This window comes from Pezoporus wallicus, unplaced genomic scaffold (assembly GCF_028554395.1).
Source record: "Pezoporus wallicus isolate ANWC-B61680 ecotype Strahan unplaced genomic scaffold, APGP_CSIRO_Pwel_v1 contig_8517, whole genome shotgun sequence".
NCBI classification, from domain to species: domain Eukaryota; kingdom Metazoa; phylum Chordata; class Aves; order Psittaciformes; family Psittacidae; genus Pezoporus; species Pezoporus wallicus.
Window position 1 is genome coordinate 927,001 of NW_026635263.1, and position 20,765 is coordinate 947,765.

Here is a 20,765-nt window from a genome sequence, read left to right on the forward strand (position 1 = left end):
ATCTATCACAGCTCTTCATTCTCATTTACTCACACACAGAATTGCACTTACACCACCTTCCTCTCTGAAACACGACAGTAAGATGGACTTTCAATACGTCATTATTACTGTGAAGAATTTAAAACAAAGGCACCGCAGAGATGCCCCAGATTTGCATATTTTATCATCTCATGATTTCTCAAATTTCCTCAGTAAATCTGAATTGGAACATATGCTGCAGCTAAAGAGAACGGCGACAACAGCTAAGGCTTAGTAAGATGATGGATAAGAGCCAGTGATCCTGTAAGAGTAAAAACAAAAAGCCTGAAAAAGATCAAAAGAATCTAAAGCCACGCTCCAACTCCTGGTTACTCACAAAGCCTTTCACTGTTCCTCAGATTGCTTTTAAAATAGTGCATCAAAGGCAGAAGCAGCAGAAAGTGGCAGAACTCAAACCTTGCCATCTTGTCATGTTGAATAATCTCCTGACTACTTAATACTAAAATACCTTGCAAATTCTAGCTAAATACTGTTATTAAATTGTTACTGCTAAAATGATATGAGTTGTACAATAAGTGCCTATGAAGACTGACTTTATTCATACCCTTCCAAATATTTTACTGTAACGAAGAACAGCAACAGGTATGTATTTAGTGGAGCTGATGAGAATCATCTGCTTACTTATGTCCCAGTTAAGCGCTCCCCCATGGGTTCAACATCACCTCAACAGTAGGGATAAGCCAGCAGGTACCACGCATTTTCCACTGTGGTAAGTTAACACTGCTCACTTCCCTTTCCAAACCCAGGTTTCACCAAAGCAGAGCTCTGGCTGGCCACTGAGTTTTACTCGCTCCACAAAATCCCAAGTGCAGCCCCTGCTCTGCTGCACACACAACGTTTCCACATGTCTGTGACTGCTCTGGCAGACTGGCATCCGTTCCTACACACACTAGAAAACACCACACTGCAGCAGTGATGCTGCTCGGAGGCACAGGATGCTACCATCCTTCCTGCTGCAACTTCATATGAAATTATGCCTTTGCCACCTAGAAACCACACAGCTCATCAGATTGCTCATTATCTTGCGCAAGCAGTTCTCTGGTTTGACTGGTTGAGTGGCAGTAGTATTGTACTGAACATCTCCACAGATTGGTTTAAGACCTGAGATGAAGTTACGGAGGAAAGAGGTTGGCTCACAGAAATAAGCACAATCAATGTTCAATGAAAACCAGTTGAGAACAGTTTCCTAAACTGACAAACAAGAAAAATGCCACTAAAAGCACCGGAAAGATACGAACCTCTAGCCATAGGAAAGAATTGTTTTTAACTACAAAACCTAATTTTCTTCATATTCCACTCTATGTTACATGAACAAAAATAGGTAAATTGTGAGTCTGTACCTCAGCTGGAGTCTGAGAACAGAGCAGTAGGAGCTCAGTTTGTCCATTCTTAAGTTACCTGGTAAAACCCTGTATGGCTTTTAGTCATCTACCTGCAAAAGTGGATAGAACTTTCTAATTCATCTTAATGCTTGCCTGAAATAAATAGAAAGCAGAACACAAAAAAAACCCACACACCTGGACTTCTACGGAAACTTCCCCCCCCCCCCACTCCAAAAAAAAATTTGGCAGTTCTAAACCAGAATCTTGCTTTACATATTGCTCCACAGATGTATCTCAGGCAGGTTCAACCTCTCGCATTTGTAAGGACTGTTCGTTCCCTAACAGTGTCTATGAGGTGAACCAGCTGTTTGGCTTCCACCGGTGAATGTGGTCAGATACTCACGTGTGCGGGTGGTTGGTGGCTGCGGCATTGCTCAGGGTGGCACCACCAGCAAACTTTATTGAGATTGAAACAACTACATTTGTTAATTCCTAGATACATTTACACATAGTTTGAGCTTTGCAGGGGATGGGAGTACAGTTCGGAAATGCCCACCTTGTTTTCGCTTTCTGATGATGCCGGTTTTATTTTGGGAATGTCTACTTTGGGAGTCTGATGGGGGAACACGAGGGGGGTGGTTACATTTTACAGCATTGATGAAGGTATGACTCTGGTATACAATGACTTTGTCTTCGCATCAAAACCATGCTTTCACTGTACGCTCTGTGACCAGCCAGCCTCCAGCATGGGGAGTGTCTGCCCCACACCCTTGTGCTCCTGCAGCCCCGGACAGGTAGGGACAGACTCGATCCATCTGGGTGGGGAGGCTCATGAGCCAAGAGCAGCATGTGAAACTTTGGTTTGAGCCTGGCTCCTCGTTGCCTCTTCCAGCTACAGAGCCGGAAGCGAAAGAGCGCAGCTCGTTTTCCCAAGGATTTGAATAGTTCATCTTCCAGCCCAACGCAAATGGGGGATATGCCCTTCACCCTGTAGATACTCTGCCCTGTAGCACCCAAACTAAGAGGAGCGTTGTACTCCCTGGGATTGCTCTGTCCACACATTGATGATGTGGTGCACTCTGGTGATTCATTCTTCACTCTTAGGCCATCGATCAAATTTGCACTCTTTGGTATGCCAGGACTAAACACTTGAATTGGTGGCAGACATTTGGCACTCTGAGGTGTACTAGTTTCTGGTTTTGTCAGGTCTAAATAGCTTTGATCGTCAAACAGGTTGATGCTCGACCCTATGCTTAAGCTAGTTCTGTCAGTGAAAGAATCCACCCGTCCCTCATACCCTAGATCTGCAGGTGCCGAGCACTGGTGCTGGGGCCACGGCCGTTTGCAGTCTCCATGGTTTTCTTTATCTTCCCCGTTGTCTTCCTGCCCACCTTGAAAAGAGTTCTCTGTCCAGTCTGACTCCTCGCTAACATTGACTGCCGCGTTCATGTCCCTGAGAAATACCACAATGACAGTAATGTTGTCGCTGGAACCGGCATCTCGAGCAGATGCCACTAATTTATGTGCTACCATGCTGCTGTCACCATTATTCTCCTTTAGATGGTCAGCCACCACTTTGACTGCCTCATCGGGATTGACTGTGTCATAGAAACCATCACAGGCTAAAATGAGGTAGTCTTCAGAGCCATCTAGTACAGTGGAGGCAGAGTCTGCATCCCCACAGATGTATGGCTTGTGCTCAGCATCCCCTGTGGAGAAACACACAGATACACGTAAGACCGTGGGTTTGCAGCCACTGCATCTGGAAGCCCTTTTATTAACACAGCATGAAGCCAATCACTCTTAACCCAAGTTAAAGCAATTATTTGGAAATTATTCCCTCAAACTGTAGAGGAAGAAAACGGAGGTTATTGCTCACAGGTCTATCTTCAGCTGTATTTCCAATTTGATTACTAGAAAATTAAAGTTTTTAATTAAAAAGAAAAGTCTCAAAAAGGAATTAAAGCCCACTCTTACCAATAGCTCTGGAGACTGACAGGCTCCCATTCACCCTCCAGGCTCCAAACCAGACCACACAGCCACCAAGTGCCTCAATGCGCTTCTTCTCATCCTAAACAGCAAGGCAAGGTAAGAGAGTGTTTTGGACAGAGCCCTTAGTGCTGCCATCACGCTCTGAACACTACAATAAATATTTGGGTGTTTTCACAAACATGGCACAAACAAGAAGAAAGGAGATGCACACACATCCATACCGACTTCGAAACAAACCAGGATAACTGGAGTATACCCTCCTGCTCCAGAAGACACTGACAAGGCAGCACGCAGTGTCCCAGCACCCCCCATAAAGCTGATACCTGTCAGCTTCAGTGGTAAACACTGCCCGGGTGTATTTCAAACAGGCTGTTCTCACCTCCCGATCTGGTTTGTGGGGTTTCATCAGTTCCACAGCTTGGCCTCTCCTTACGAGCATAACTTGGGAGTCCCCGAGCCAAGCCACATGCAGCATATTTCCTCGGATGAAAGTCACCACCCCAGTGGTTCCACAACGCAGACTCTGGAGAAGGTGAAAAAAAATGGCCCCAGTTTTAAATAAGCAACTAAAGAACCATTTCAAAGCATTTCCTTGCTTAATGACTGAACATGTTGATATTGCAGTACACAGCCTGTTCCCACGGAGGAACAGGCCTTAATTTTTGCCTTGTGGCTTCCCTTGCACTGGAATTGCTTTCTGGAAGCTGGGCTCTCCTGTGCTCCTGTTGTACTTGACTTCCTGTGCCACTTTCCTACCTGTTGACATTAACATACACCTGTTAATGAACTTGGAGGGAGGTTTGGTTGTAAGCATCTTGAATTCCCTGCACTTAACTCAGCCCTTGCATGAGTTTAGGAGGCCTGGAAGTCAGTTATCCATTTATTCTGGAGCTAACCAAAATGTATGTTGTAGAGATGAGGAGGAAAAAACCACCCCAAGGACTAAACCTAGTTAGCATTTGAACACATGAATGTTCAGCAGCATCCTTCTAAATGAACTGGCTGTTGTAAGAAGTGGAGGCTGACATGTTTATGGAACATGAAGAAGCCCAGCAGTGGGCCCTGGCCCTATGGAGTGTGCATGGACAGCTCTGTGCTGAGCGCTGGGCTATGCTCAGCACAGCACTTGGAGCCCACCGCTTACAAGGACAAAATCTATTGACTAATACACTCAAGTAACCCAGTCACCTCTCTGGCTGCCTTCTGGACAAAGCGCTCATCGGTCACCCGGAAAGCTCGGCACAGTGCTTCTGCTGGGTCATGCTGAAACATCTCCTGATGGACCATGTTCACATGGAGATGGATGGAGGCATAGATGGCAGCATCCACTCCCCCGTGACCATCAAACACTGCAAAATAAGCTTGCTCCTCTTGGTCCTGTCAATGGAAACACATTGAGAAAACAACTCAAGAAAAAGCAATGCAAACAGTTAATTAGATTGTCTTAAAACTTTTGAACTTGAGATCTGTGGCATCCTTATTTAACTGCACTTAGAGACAGAGTTTCCACTGGAAAATCAAACTATTCAGACCATCTTCACCTGCATCAAAGGGAAATTTCCACCTTACAGGTGATGAATTCTATCTGCAAACTGCAAGAGATGCCCTGTAGGAACCAGCTGTGTAGCACTCTCAGCGCTCCTTATGTCCCATTTGTTACAATTCACTCACTCAACTCAAATAGAAAGTGCCATTCTCATCAACTTGTGCAGGAGGTTTTGTGACTGCAGAAATCACAGAGAGAGAAGAACATGCAATACAGTTTGCATAAAGCCTACATGAGGACTGGAAACCACCTGGGATAAAATGCCAGTACAGGTAAAATGTGAAGCCAGCCAGCCTCTGCTTTCATTCTTTTTTTAAATCTCATCCATATCACTGTAGATGCCTGGGTTTTTCTTTTAAACCCTCCATGTACTCTCTCATCAGGTAATTGTGATTACATTCACAAATGGAATACAGCAAAATCACTCGTCTTCAAGTCAGTTTTCTCAGCTTCCCCTTATCTGTTCAGAGAAACAATGCTGTACCAAGAGACAGCAACTCCTGTGCCTATGCAGACACAGAACACACCAACCCACTCTCAGTGCCAATTCAACCTTGACAGCCATCTCAATGACTAGAATATTTGTATGTTGTAATTTTTTAGTAATAGGCTCCAACATAAATTGGGGTAAGAAAGCTGACAACTGACAGGCAAAGGAAACATCTGCCTCTGCTTGCATTAATTACCTAAGACAAGAATGTGGATGGGGCAGAAGATGGTTATTAAAGAGACAGGAGGTAATAAAGAACCAATTAGGCAGCAAGCTGATCCTAAAGGTAAAATTATTGCCATTATCTGCCATCCTTTAGTGTCCAGTTTTATATCTGAAGGAAGAGTGGGCGTGTTTGACTGATGGTCACATAAAGAAATTAATGGAGGGAAGTCTGGCCCTAGTTCCAGCAAACTACTCATGTTGCTATATTCTTGTGTGAACTGCACCCCATTTTCCTCTAAATTTTGTGCTTGGTTTTATTTTTTTTCCCTACTTTCTTTCCTTATTCTTGCTCTTGGCTTTTTCCTCCCAAAAGAAAGCAGTACAGATCCACCCCTGTAGCCACCTGTCTTCAGCGATGAACTGTAAGGTGAACCACTTCCTTGTTTCCATCAGCAGTCCTCTTCTACACCTGAGCATCTTCAGCCACAGAAAGGGTCCTACCTTAATTTATCATAGAATCATAGAATAGTTAGGGTTGGAAAGGACCTTAAGATCTTCAAGTTCCAACCCCCCTGCCATGGGCAGGGACACCTCACACTAAACCAGGTCACCCAAGGCCTCATCCAACCTGGTCTGGAACACTGCCAGGGATGGAGCATTCACAACCTTCCTGGGCAACCAACCCATTCCAGTGCCTCACCACCCTAACAGGAAAGAATTTCTTCCTTATATCCAATCTAAACTTCCCCTGTTTAAGTTTTAACCCATTACCCCTTGTCCTATCCCTACAGTACTACATCACTTGGTACTACAATGCATCAGGTGCCACTCACAAAAGCAAGGCTACTTTCTGCACAGTGGCAGGTCAGTCCTTCAGCCACTACATGAGTGGACCATCAGGATGGCCCAGATACAAACTTTGTTCAGTTAGATAACATTTCACCAGAAGTCTTTGAAAAGTGCTCTTTTATTCTATATACCTTATGTAGATACCGCACATCATATTGCCACTATAGTTATGGAATATCGACTGAACTAACTTAAGACCAGGTTTGTGACCTGACTGTCAACCCTCCTCAGGTCCATCCCAGGTATGGATTTCATTTTCACAGTAGATGACTGCCTAGTTTCCCCAAGCATGCAGACTGCATTTAGCACATGCAGTTGTCTTCTACATGATCTCTTCTTACCTCAAGGTTGAAGAGCATGTTGAAGTCTGGGATGCAGACGTGCTTGTCTTCCATCTTCCTGCGCATATTCTTGATGGCATGGATGGATGTCTCATAGTAGCGGTGGGGCTTTGGCTGGAGTGGAAAGTCTTTCACCCAGTTGCTGCAGATCTCATGCAGCTTGCTGAAAACTAAGCGGGCCAACTTCACCGTCTCGATCTCTAGGGAAGACAAAAACCACAAATGAGAGGCCAAGACTGTTATTAAGAGAGGTTTTTTCTTGCATACATTACAAAGATGAAACAAAACCAGTTTAGCTAACCATCTGAAATGTATGTCAGCAGGGAAATTGTGGACGCTGGTGCATAAAAAAGGAAGCCAAACTCACCACAATCAGCATTCATTAGTAAGCAACTCGCTGTTTGTCTTTTTTAACTTAAACATTCCCCTGTGCCTTTGGGGAACTCATTTGCGGCATCAGAAAAAAATGAAAAGCGAGAACATTTCCCTCAGCATTCGATCCCCTGTTTCGCTCCGCACAGGGTGGTGCAACTGTGCCACAGCAGCTCTGAGAGGGACTTTGTCATGGCTCACAGCATCACATATGAAAACCACATCCATTACAATGATGTACTGGGTTTAGACCAAACTCTGTTCCAAACAATACCTCACTGCAGTGCTGAGGCAATAGAGGGGTAAATAGTCTACAGAAATGAACAGTGTTACTTTAAGATGTTTTGGTGGTTCACACATTCAGTAGTACACACATTCCGGTACCTTCTTTAGTTTAATAATATTATTTCCAGATTCCTGACTAGCTTTTGTGTCGAAGAGATCTGCATGAGCGAACGGGAAAGCCAGGAAAGTCTTAAATTTAAGGAAATGCTGAACTCCTGAGAAACAGTAATTTTAAAATATGTGAAAACTTGGGCACTTGGCAGTTGTTCTGAAATTCAGGGGAGGAAAACAGGAAGTAAGCATCAAAGCTGAACACATCAAAATCTCTTTGCTCATGAGCATTCACCAAAGCCAGAGATCTTCAAAACTAAACACCAGCAATCCATGAGTGTCAATCATTCCTGGAGAAGGAGTAGCTCAAAAATCAGGCATAGAGGGGAGACTTACAACACCTCTCAGTTCACAGAAATTCCCTTAAGAACCTAAAAGCACCATTTATACATTTCTGCACTAGGTCTACACAAGATGTGGGCTATAACGATCAGGTGCCCAAGATCCTTAGGAGCAAGATATATTCCCAGCTCTGCTGATTACGAGTTTGTTAAAGCTTGATTTGCAGAACAGCCATTAAGCTGGAAATAAACTATATACAGAATGAAAAGAAGGAGTCAGATTCTTGACTACACAGCTTTAAAAACAAGTGGTGGAAATGGAATGACAAGGTCATCCCACCGCTGTCATATTAACGGGTACCAACTCTCCCACAACACCTATACTGATCTCAGCAGTGCCATCAGAAATCTCTCTGCTGTGTAATACATTTAAAGAGGAAACACCTACAGCCTGACATGTCCAAACTTTACTTTCCAGAAGTAAACCCCACAGACCTGCTCTTCCATTTCTTTCCACTGGGCATATATGAAGGGAAACGGTGACATTTCAATGTCACATGGCTGTTAAACTTCAGTGTCACTGTGAAGAAGGAAGGAAGCAAACCCATTGGCTGTGCTGAGATACTAAACACCCTTCCCCAGCAGGGAGTGTGCGTAGTGTCAGCATCATCAATAATTGCTCTTCAGGTTAAAACAGGAGAAAGGGCCACAACAGCTAAACCACCCCCTCACAGCTGTAAATTACTCATCAATTGTTAAAGTTGCGGTGCTGAGCCAGAGCTGACTCAGCTGTCACTGCACTTGTGTCATGGAGAATTTCATTTCCCTCCTGCTGCTCCAAAATCCCCAGCGTTGGAAGTAGCACTTAATTGTACCACAGCTAGTGGGAAATCCAGCTCAGGCATTACTGTTCCCAAAGAAGACTGACTTCTAGGGCAAAATCAGGGCAGAAAGAATACCAGTAATCAGAGTCTGCTTTTTAGTACTTAAATTTTAAGACTTTTCTTGACGACGCCGGTAGTGTGACAACAGGTTTAGTACTCAGATTTACAGACACATCAGCAAGCCAATGACCAAGGTTTTCCTTAATCTAAGAGCTCCATTTTCTGACTAGTCAATGACCTCCTCAGTTGTAGTAATCATATCTCCTAGATCCTGGAAAGACTGGGTAATGGGACTCTGTGAAATCTGCTGGATTTGTAGATACCTTCACCACATAATGTGATCCTACTATCCAGGCTCCTTTGGTGGTTCTTTAACAAGGCCAAACCCCTACATGAATATCCTCCTCCTCAAAAAAGAAAATTAAAGGTTCTTACCTTAAAAAGAAAGAAGGAAAACAAATGCCCTTAGTTCTCATGGAAGCTCTCTTGCTCCTCTCCAGTCCAACTGGAGAACAAGAATCTCCCACGGCCTATGACTTTTAGGTTTCGTTCTTGATATCCAAACACACATGGTCACCCCAAATATAAGAGGCCCATATTCTACATTTACGGACTCAAAACAGATTCCCTTCTTTTAAGATTAGCATTCTTCTTTCAGGAAGCTTCTAATTTCCTTTCCACCAGTGCACCAGTAACTGCTTTTATCACTCCTAAGTATGCAGTATGATTTGTCGCACTGCAATTCCCAGAGTGAAATGTGTCACTAAGGAAATTTGGAATGACTTTCTTTTTCTTCTAGCAAATCCAAACTTGAGGCAAATCAGGTAAATGTTTCCTTATATTACAGAGTAAAATCCTTGCTGGGGTCATAAGAAAAACATAAATCAAAACCAGCCAGCAAAATTCAGCTTGCTTTCATGTTCTGTAGCTGTCCAAGCGTTACTAGGATAAGCAGTGAACTCTGCTCACTGAGGTACATAATAAAGTACCTTCATTGTGACAATTCACCTCAACGTAGTGCATCTGGAGTGCACTTTTAGTGCCTGCCTGCCTGTACACATACCAACGTATGTTTGCATCTGTGTATTACAAATTTAGATGTATCTGAATGGCAATCCCTGTAGGTGTGATGGGTTTGCCGTGGGTTGGTTTTTGGTTTTTTTTTTCCTTCTTTTTTCTTTTCCTTTTGTTGAACTCCTCAGATATTCTGTGTGGAGGCTTAGTCAACATTTCCTTGGAGACTGTCAAATATTTATGCAAGTCTCAGAGATCTCAGTTTGAATTAATGAAGGCTGCTCAGCCAGAACAATGACAAATCTATTCCATTTACCTGCTCAGCAGGAGGAGGCAGCAATACCTACAAAAAGAGAACCCATGGCATATTTTCCTGTTCTCAGGTTTCCAAAGGCCTCTGAGAAACACAGAAGAATCTTCCTTTTTGTAGAGCAAGATTTATATATCCCACCTATTCCCAGAACCATTTACTTTTTTTAGTCAAAAAAGGAAGGAATGAACAAATGGTTTGGAGACTGTATATTCCAGATAAAAATGTCAGAATGCCTCTCAGTACATCTGAGTAACATTGATCTTCATTGTACTGAGCACCTCAGAAAGTTTTGCAAGGTTATTTAGGTCAACAGAATCCTGAAATGCTTTAGGGTGCATGACTTTGAGCTGGATGCTGCAATGGAGAAAAGGAAATGCTCCTTTTAAGCACGAAGTATCTTTATACTATCCTTTGCTAAAACTATATAAAAAAATAAAAGCCATAGTAAAAACTATGCTGACTGAAAAAATTCAGAATTAAATTCTCTCTTCCCTCATACATGTGACTTTGCTCTAAGGATGAAAGAGGACAACTGGCACTTGCCAGGAGGGACCACATAATCTAAAGTGCTTATAAAGAAATTCATGGCCACCAGATATGAAGGCACACTTAAAAGACAGGACTGATTTCCACTTGGTCTTAAGGAACAAAAATTTGATAAAAGAATCAAGTACAATCAGAGAAAGACATTTAGAAACAGGGAATTCAAGAGTTAAAGTTGAAACCAGACAATGCTTAAAGGTGAGAAAACTTTGACTAAGAAATTAGCCATTAGCTCTACCATGCGGGGCGGTGGATTCTCCATTAATCTTTTTATGGGATTAATCAATATGGGATATTCCTTTACAAGAAATCTCGTCCAACTTCATTCAGCTAGCTGGTAGAAGGAACTAATTTGAGGAAAATGTAGTACCATTCCAGTGGTCAGACCAGATGGATCACTGAAGGTAATGCTGACTTTAAAAAGCTATCAATTATCATCTGCAGTGCTCCAGTATACAGTGTAAATGAAAGATCCACACCACGTAAAACTGTACATCATCATGTGCAGATGTACTTACGTATGATTCCATCCGCGTTGTCCACATGCTTTGGTAAGTAGTGTGCCGAAAGATCACTCTGAAGGACTTCATCTGAAGTTGCTCTAGCTAAAGCAGCAGCCAAAAATGAAGGGCAATTACTGGAAAAGAAAGAAAGAAAAAAAAAAGAAAGAAAAAAAAAAAAGAAACAAACACAAAAAGAAACCCACAAAAAGATATTTTCATCTGATTGAGCAAGGTAGCTTGCAGGCGGAAATGCGTAACAATACTTCTAGTAACTCTGTTTCCCTCCTGTGTTCTCTGGTTTTTAAATTTAAACATTCCATTTTGTGACCTCTATTTAAATGCTTTTTAAATCTAGACTTTACCCCCCTGCAGAGTCTGTCACACAACCCTTACTTAGCGTACATTTCCTACACATGCATTACGCTTATCTTCAGCTCATTCTGTCCAGTTTATCCTAAGAATTGGATTCAGGATTCCAAAGGGTAAGAGAATCATAGAATAGTTAGGGTTGGAAAGGACCTTAAGATCACCTAGTTCCAAGCCCTCTGCCATGAGCAGGGGTGCCTCACACCAGACCATGCTGCCCAAGGCTCTGTCCAACCGGGCCTTGAACACCGCCAGAGATGAAGCATTTACCACTTCTTTGGGCAAACTGTTCCAGTGCCTCACCACCCTTACAGTAAAGGAATTTCTTCTTTATATCTAACCTGAACTTCCCCTGTTTCAGTTTAAACCCATTCCCCCTTGTCCTATCACTACAGTCCCTGATAAAAAGTCCCTCTCTGGCAATCTTGTAGGCCCCCTTCAGATAAAGTGTCCAAAACCTCACCAAGGGACACTGGAAGTTAAGGCAAATCCATAGAAGGCTAGAAGTTGATGTGCATAAGGTTAAAAAGCTCCCTCATGAATGATCTCTATCAACAGTAAAATGGCTTTAACTCACTGTAGCTTAATTAAGCCCGATATCTCCCAGGGTTAATTAATCTATAGCAAACCAAGTCACTTTAATGTACACTTTCTCGTTCAAGATGGGTTTAATACCTCTTAATTTATGTATGACTTTTTATTTCCCATTGGTCTGCCTTAGCTGCCCTAGGTGTTCCTTACTGACACAGCCTAAAAGTTCCCGTTTCCATCATTATCATCAGGGTTAACAATGTCCTCCGTAAGACATGTCTACTATTGCAGGACCACATCAGAAACCATCCATCAACAACAGAATTCTGCATCAGCTAGTTCAGGGAATATGCAATAAGCACATATACTTCCTTAGCCTATTTCTTCTGCTTATGCCCAGTAAGTCCATTCACATGATTTTAGCATGGTTGGAGAAGGGGTGTTAGCACAGAAGAATCAGACCAACCAGATCCAGAGGATAAAAACTTCTACACATGTAACTGGACTCATCAGCCTTCATGCTGGAGCCTGAGAAGCACATGGTGACCATCGCTTGCATTCACATAAAGCTCACTGCCCAGGAAAGCCAACTGCCACCCTAAACTGGCCCATATGCCATAGCTTCAGCAGGGAGATCCAAGTTCCAGGAAAAAATCAGACTCAGGTTTTTTGAAAAGCCATTTAACTGTAAGGTTTTCCAGATACTTGATACCAAACGCTGCTACAATCAGTAACATCATGTAACAGATTTATGAAATGCATGCTAAATAAGTCCTCCAACCCTCATTATTTACTATTCAGCACATCTATTAATCATTGAGATTAGCAATAAATAGCTTTGCCCAAGTGACATGTTGCCATGAGAGAAGCTCTGACCCTTGAAGTTACTCAGAAAGCCACTCGCACCACGATCCTGCACCATCGGTAAGAGTATTTCCTAGAATTAGGAGAGTATTCTGCTCACGCAGCACCTCCAAGCCTCAGCAACGTGCATGCTAATGAAGCATGACTGCTGGAGGAAATCAGCTGTCTTAGGACTGGCTCTCCCCAGCACAACACAGGAACTCTGATCCTATTTACGTACAGCAATGCCCAGTGGTAAGAGTAATCAGCAAGAGGAAAACACACCGGGACCTCCTTTACTTCTAGTGTGTGTAGAAGCTGGTTTTCTATCTTGTCTTATCTGCCTTTATTTAGCTCACAAAGAGCAGGCTTTTCATTTCTATTATTAGCTCCAGCACTCCAGAGCAGTGATACTGGTTACTGTTCATGTTACGTGCAATTTCCACGTTACCAAAAAAGCCAGGGATTGTGATGGCTGGGACAGAATAATTCTATCAGCAATTAGCAGCACTGGGAGGACAAGGCTTTGAAAAAACCACAGAGAAAGATGAAGATTCAGCCTCAGTAATGCACAGAAGAACCCAGACTGAGGGCATTTACAACCACAAGCCAGGCAGAGGTTGCTTCAGGTGCCAAGGCAGTAAGCAGTGCTAGCATCTGCAGGAATCCGAGCTCACTCCCCAGACCAAGGCTTGCCCTCACCAGCTCAGGGCTGAAAATTTTTAGGAAAACCTAACCTGTTTTGGGTCACTTTTAAACAACCCCTCAGAACACCCACTGATGCACAAAGAGGGAGCCTGTCTAAGAGCTGAGGCAACAACAGTGGCTAAAATAGAGACAGGACCTAAACCACCACCTCCTGACATGAGGAACCTCTGCTCTGCCTGGGGTTGGAAGGTGGCAATGACACATCTATGGTGACCCAGAGTAATGAAAATTAATACCTGGAATTTTCGGTACTATTTTAACCATAGTGACAGATTACAAAATTGAAAGGTGCATTTATAACCTATGCGGCTAGTCACAGTATTGTCCGGCTCCAAATGCTATTTACATGTCCCTACAGCCAATGGTAGCAGTTTAGCATAGGAGCTCTTCAGGCAGCCAAAGAGTCCATTCCCATTACAATGCTAAACCTACACAAAAAGCTGCTAAAGATGTTACTAGATAAATTAAAGGATTTTAAGTACATCCTTCCTGATTCTCTGGCAGCGTGGGTGTGTTTAGAACACCCACAGTTGCATTGCAGCAAACCTGGAATAACTCTACTAAGGTAATAAATCAAGCCCAAAAGAGGGAATGTTTCCATCAATTAAGTTTGAGGAAAAACAGTCTGAAGTGGGCTTAACTCAGCCCACATATTTTTATGTTACCAGCTTAACGCACAACTCTGCTCCTTCCTGAGAGCATTAAAGTGGCAAAGACTTTCCAAACATTTTCTCTGGGCTATCCTCTAAATCTAATATAAGGTCTTCTACTAAAAAAAGAGATGGCAAGCTTACAGTTCTTATTGTCTGCAAACTCACCACTGGGGTTTGAGTGACATCAATTTTGATGGAAAATGTAGAGAAAAATAAATCAGCTGAAGGCTTTCCTTCTTTGTCTGGCCACTCTTTGTCCTAATAATAACAGCTGCCTGCCAAAGAATTAATTGCCCTTGACATTTGCTCATCACAAAGCTTCTTATGTAGCTGTTACAGGACTATGCCATGTAAGCAGGGAAGTGACCAGATGCAGACAGATAACTTCCTCTTCCTGATTAGTGCAACTCAAAATTTACTTCTCTTCCTTGGCTCCTGAGAGGACTGTAGTTGAATTACTTCTCCCCTTCAAGGAACAGCAGACTGCACCAGAGGTTTTTAACTTCTTTTACAATAGATTAGATGTTCAAGTCAAACCATTACCCGGACACTTCATTACAGTTACACCAAGACAAATGAAGAATCAGCTCTAGGATTTTTGTTCCTATCACAAATGTGAACATTCAGGTGAGCACCTACAGCGTCCCACAAAACAGCAAGGAACCGCTCTTGAATGATCAGACTTTGATGTTCTTGTAGTCCTCATGCCTTTTACACAAAACAAGTAGCAGCAGACAGGATTCACGCGGACACCGGAGGTGCACTGCATCTCGCTGCTGGCATAACTAAGGATTATCTGCTGGCTGAAAATAAATTCTTCTGCCACATTCTAGATGCTCAAAATTTATTAGTCATTAAGTTATGACAAATTGAAACTGGGAGAGCACGATCTTGTTCAGCAGAGAGCAGAGAGCTAGAAATGCCTTCATCTATTCACAGCCATGCCACTAATTCAGCAGCCCACTTTGGACGAGTCACTTCATCACTCAGACCATCAGTTCCTCATCTACAAACAAGGGATGATAATGTCACTTCATCGGTGAGAGGAAAAGGAAGCAAGCCACAGAAGGCTTAATTCAGTGCTTGTAAAAAAGTCTTCAAGATTTCTAGATGAGAGCACAACTGAAGGGAAAAATACCAATATGATAGTGGAAGATATTTTCAGTCTATACAAGATTTATGGAGCTTTCACACTTTCATTCGGTACTCTCTGTTATCGTACGCTGCCAGAAGCGCTAAGTGGAATACCCAGGCAAACAACAACTCTAGACAGGCACGTATAGTCTGATGCAGGCAGTGGACTCAACAGTCATGAACAACTGCATGACATAAACACATTTTTAGAAAAGTTGATGCATCTCAAAAAAGGAAAACCATGAAAGACGAACGTCAAGTTCTTGAAACTCAGTAACGCTGGTGTGCCTGGAGCATTAGCACCATGGATGGGAAAATAATGCTACAGGCACATTGCTGCCCCTGACCAAAATACACAGTTGAGTGCCACCACTGCTTGAAAATACTTAACAGTGCCATGGTCTGATGGCAAACTGGTAAGGTTTCACTAACCCAAACAAAGAAAGGAAAATGGACCAAAAAGTACTGGTGCCTTTCAAAGGCCAAAGAGGTCAGTAAATCACAAACCATACAGTGTTTCTATTATCTCAGGAATCCCCTGACACTACAGAACAGCAACTGTTTTAGTTAGAATGAAACATGATTTAAATAGAAATGCTATTCAATCTGCTGAAACACAAAACAAATCCTCAGGCAAACAGTACAAAGCATCGTATATGGTTTCACACAGCAATCCAAGATTCCAAGACCAAGAACACGACCTGAAAAGAAGCAAGTACAACACATTCCCTGAAGGCCTATAATTTACTGTGTTAGTGAAAGACTTTGTAGGGATGACAAGCTAACTGCGCCCTTTCCAAAAGCCATTACACTTGGGATGCAGTTTGGTAAATGCTCCTGTTCCTGTGTTAATGGGGCCTGTTGCAAGTTCCTGTTAGAAAGCAAGTTTTGCAAGATTCAGTTTAAGAAAAACCTCCTTTGTCCCCAGCTTGTATTTACAAAACACCCTAAACTGAAGTCTCATGAGAATTCTTCCAGATGGAGCTTCTGATCCAGCCTGGAAGCTCTTTGAAGAAGCCTTTTAAGTCTTTATTATTGAAAGTTCTCATGCTGTGAGCTGCAGCAGTAATGAGCAGAGAAATTCTTTGGGAAGATCCTTCAGCTGTTTCCCCAGCCCCTCCTTCAGCTGCCTCCTGCTCCAGTGGCCATCCAGAAAGCCAGGGGACCAGCTGAGGAGCTTCCGCTGATCTCCTAACTCTGTAAGTGAGACAAAACCCAGAGAGAAATATTCTGTTAAGCAGTCTTTAAACCCCAAAATGATTATGGATGAATCTTCCAGTTATGCCAAGTGAATGCTATTTCCAGCTCCTGTCTCTACAGGTTCTCCTGCTTCCCCTGCGAGCTCACCACTCTGTCTGACCTGAGCTGTTCTGCAGCTCTGCACTGCTGGGGAAAGTTCTGATGCTTATTTAAAGTCTGGTCACGGTGGAGTATGGGGTTTTTTTCCTAACACACAGTGAAACCCTGCGCTAGATTTTAGCTGCTGCAGTGAGTTACTAAAAAAAAACCCAGTGCACACACACACAAAAGAACAAACAAGCAGAATAAAAACAATGCACCTTATAGAAGATTGCATAACCAAAGCTCCTTGAGAAGTCATTTGAGCTGGCAGTGTTGAGATAGAAAAGATGCTTGATAAATCTGTTTGAAGGAGCTGAAAATGTGCTACACAAGGAAGCTGCTATCTATAGGCTTCACAGAGACAGCTGCCTGGTCACATTCAAAATTATTCTGTCCTTGTGGTGACAGTTGTAAGCAACAGAAATATAATACACAACCATCACAAAAATACACTCTTTCTGATGTGTTTACCATGCCCTTATTTGATACAGACACTGCACTGGTACCTCTTTTCTACCAAATATTTAACGTTTTCATTGTGCTCACTGCCATATTCTAGGGAGTACGATCAAGTTTATACAGGTATTTCACTGCAACTAAGTCCATCTTAGACTTCAAATAAATAAATAAATACAGAGGTGCATTGCTCATCAGATAACACGCTAACGACTCCACAGATAAATGTACTGAATGAGAATAAAATAACTCCTGTAGAAACAATAATTTCCTTTCACAAATTCTTATTAGGCTTGAAATTTTTGCTGATGGTGAATAATACAAGTTCTCAACTTAGCTGCAATCACTGAAAGTCTATGTCATAAACTAGAATAAAACCTTATATGAAGCTCATACTTGACAGCTATGACAAAGGTAAAATACTTTATAGTCTCAATCTTAAACAAACCACCTTAATGAAAAAAAAACAAGAAGAACACAAAAAGAACAGTTTAAAAATGCCTTTAGAAATAACCTGTTAACTATTAATTGTAAACCACTGTAAGCCAAAGACATCAGGTCTTTGCTTACAAATTAAGATCTAACCTGAGATTAAAAAATATTCAATTCTTCCCTCATTTTTAATGAGATGGCAAGAGTCAACAGAATGCTCTCTTCAGTAAAGGATACGTGAAATAGGTATGAATGGAAACCTCTAGGAAATCACGTTTGGTGATCAGATGGGAAACATTTGCAAAACCACAGAACTCAATTATGAGTGTGCTGGCACTGATCCCATGAAAGCGCTTGGGTGCTGCACTCATCTGTCAGGGGGTTTTGATAGGATAATATACACAGGGAAATAAAGGAAATGCTGTGCTGCCTGGCATATCAAACTAGCTGAAAAAAATCAGGGCAGAGAGCAAAACTAAAATACTGGCACGATGATGCAAAATATAAGGACAAAAAAGTAGCTCATGCAAAAGCATGATTGCAAGAGCATGGTTCATATATTCTCTGACTATCTGGGAGACCTGGCTGCAAAGGGATATCCTACCTCCCTTCTCCAGTCAGAGCACTGCAGGCGAGTGCAGCTCAAATTCCCAGCCTGTGAGGTCTGGAGGCAGCTGGCACCGGATTTGGCAGTGAGTGCCAAACCTAACATCAGGCACCCTTCCAGCTACATTCACACATACACTCCATCTCTCTTGCACCAGGGTATTTCAGAACACGTCTAACACAGACTTTCCAGCACACTACTGCAAGCATCTTTCTCACCAGAAGCTAAATAAAGGCCAAGTAAGAGATACCACACCATGAACAACAGGAAGAGCAAGCCCAGGCCCCCTGCAGATGTGCATGCTCTGTCCCTCAACTCCCCTCTCCAGCAAGGCCAGTTTTCCCTGGAACCCACGATGTCACCATCTGTTATTAAAAGAAAGGTAAACCTAGACTTTGAAGGAATGAAAAGAGAAGTCATTTTATTACAGGAATAGACCTGAATCCATGAACCTCAGTTACAATACTGAGAGGTCAAGGATGTAGCTATACAGCAGTCTTCCCCTATCTAAATCAGAACCTTTTCTGAGCAGCATGATTCTGAGGGATTGGATAGCCTTTTTTATACCATTTTAATTACTGCAATAAAATGTATTTCACAAAAGTATAAAAATATGATAGTTTTTTCAAAATACCAGCAGGCCACTTGATGGGCATGCGTTATCAAGCTTAGATCTTTAGAATTCAGCTATGTAAATGCAAAAAATGTTAAAAAATCATCTGTATTTACTCTATCATTAATTAATAAAAATAAAGATTATATATTGGAATTACATGCGACTTTCAGGAATTTATACTGAGATAAAAGGTCCTTCTGGGGTTTGTTATTGTTCAACATGGATTAGTTTGCACGTTTACACAGTGCATTCTCTGATCCAACAGAAATGCTTAGCATTTGAGTGACACACATACCTTGTAACCAGAGTCTTTGGCTGCCATTCCAAAAATCAGTCACTGCCTACTTAGCACCTCCAAGTCTGGAACAGTAAGGAAAGATGCACCCTTACCTGAAGAAGCACATTTCTTAACTGGAAAACCTATGGCAACAACAGTTATCTCACAATGAGTTTCTCTGCTAGAGTGAGGCCTTTTTAAAGGCTCTACAGGACATTAAAAATGTCATTGATTTTTCTCTTGTTGGCTCTCAGTCAATTTGAAAGTCAGCATAATTCAATATTTTCCTACTAGTTCCATTAGCAAAGAAAGGAATCCATGCTTCAATCTATGCTGCCTTATTTGAAAAGGTAATTTAATTTTACACCTGAAATTGTGCCAACATCAGCATAAACCCATACACAGTATACCTAAGATTTAATTTATCAATTTTGTATTTTGTCAAGCCAGAACGAGATGCTGTCTGAAATCAATAAGTGTGTCCGAATTTGTGCTGAAAATACTTCCATATATTCTATTTCAGGTATTTTATGTTCTAGTTGGAGTTGCTGATTATTCCTCTCTTTACTATAAACTACTAATGACACATCACCTAGAAAAGTTCATGTTGCAGAAAACTTTCTAATTAAAACTATATAATCTACTTACGACTGATTCATCTCCTAGTTTTTATCTCTGTTAAAAACAACTTTCCATTGATACTTCCCTTAACCTGAAGACATAAAACTCTACAAATTCAATGTGTCCAGAAAAAAGAACGCCCAATGCAGAGCATCTATTTTATTTCAGATCAGATTAACATGCCAAAGTCCTCTGATTACTAGTCAAAAAGAAAAATGGCATGTGCGGTTATAGGTAATGACTTAATTTCAAACAAATGACACCCAATGCTGCACAGCAGCGCACACCACTCTGTTCATTTGTAATCATCCTTACGGCAGATCATCAAGGCAAAAAAAAAAGCAAAATGACTTCTTTAAAAAAGGCTGAAGACAATGAATCGACAGTGCCCCTTCAAACAAACAGCTTTCGGTACCACCACATAGAACTGGCCCCCACATGATTGCGCTTGCATTATAATATTTGTCTTCTTCTAAACAAGACAAAAATACAAGCTGCAGGCCAGGATTTTCGAATGACATTTGATCACTTAACTTCCTTCAACCCATTGAACAAATATCAACCCCAGAAGATTGATGACCATTGAGTCAGCAGAGAATGATCTCTCCCTCCCTTCTCACCCTGGTGAAATGCAGTTCATCATTCAAACGGTTTAGGTGTTTATGCCAGATGTAAGATTAGATAATTAGTCATCTGAGTCCTGGATGTCAACCTTTTTGTGCTAAAAAAAATTATTCCAAATGCACCATTTATGATCAGTTGACTTGCAAAAGCATTCTGGTGTTATACAGTAATACATCTTACGGTATATAGCCAAATATCTGCCACTCTGTAGTAACAAATTCTGTTTCTGCTGCAGCAATACGCTGCCTGATCTTAGCCCTCCCAGCTACTTTATTTTTTATCTGCAAAACAGGGATAATGATACTGACCTCTGAAAAGCAATTTCAACTCTAATGATGAACAGCACCAAGAAGGGCCAGATATTATTAACCACCCCTAAACCAGGACTGGAAGAAGAGAACAGCAATTTGCTTGCATTCATCACCAGAAAACACTGCTGCTTTTCTATCTACTTTCTCCTGAGCATGACATGAAAGAGAAATCAAACTAAAAGCAAACATTAAAAG

The 20,765-nt window shown here is 41.9% G+C and overlaps 1 protein-coding gene across 1 annotated transcript in view; it reads right to left on the reverse strand.

Annotated features, from left to right (window-relative positions):
• Positions 1 to 1,132: 1,132 nt before the first annotated feature.
• PPM1E (protein phosphatase, Mg2+/Mn2+ dependent 1E) overlaps positions 1,133 to 20,765 on the reverse strand; it is a 62,435-nt gene continuing 42,802 nt past the window's right edge. The window contains exons 2-7 of the mRNA XM_057415649.1: positions 11,066 to 11,184; positions 6,745 to 6,944; positions 4,542 to 4,730; positions 3,733 to 3,876; positions 3,339 to 3,432; positions 1,133 to 3,070 (exon numbers count right to left, since the gene is read on the reverse strand). Of these exons, the coding sequence (XP_057271632.1) occupies positions 2,001 to 3,070; positions 3,339 to 3,432; positions 3,733 to 3,876; positions 4,542 to 4,730; positions 6,745 to 6,944; positions 11,066 to 11,184 (1,816 nt within the window). The 3' untranslated portion in view covers positions 1,133 to 2,000. The remainder of the gene's footprint in view (positions 3,071 to 3,338; positions 3,433 to 3,732; positions 3,877 to 4,541; positions 4,731 to 6,744; positions 6,945 to 11,065; positions 11,185 to 20,765) is intronic.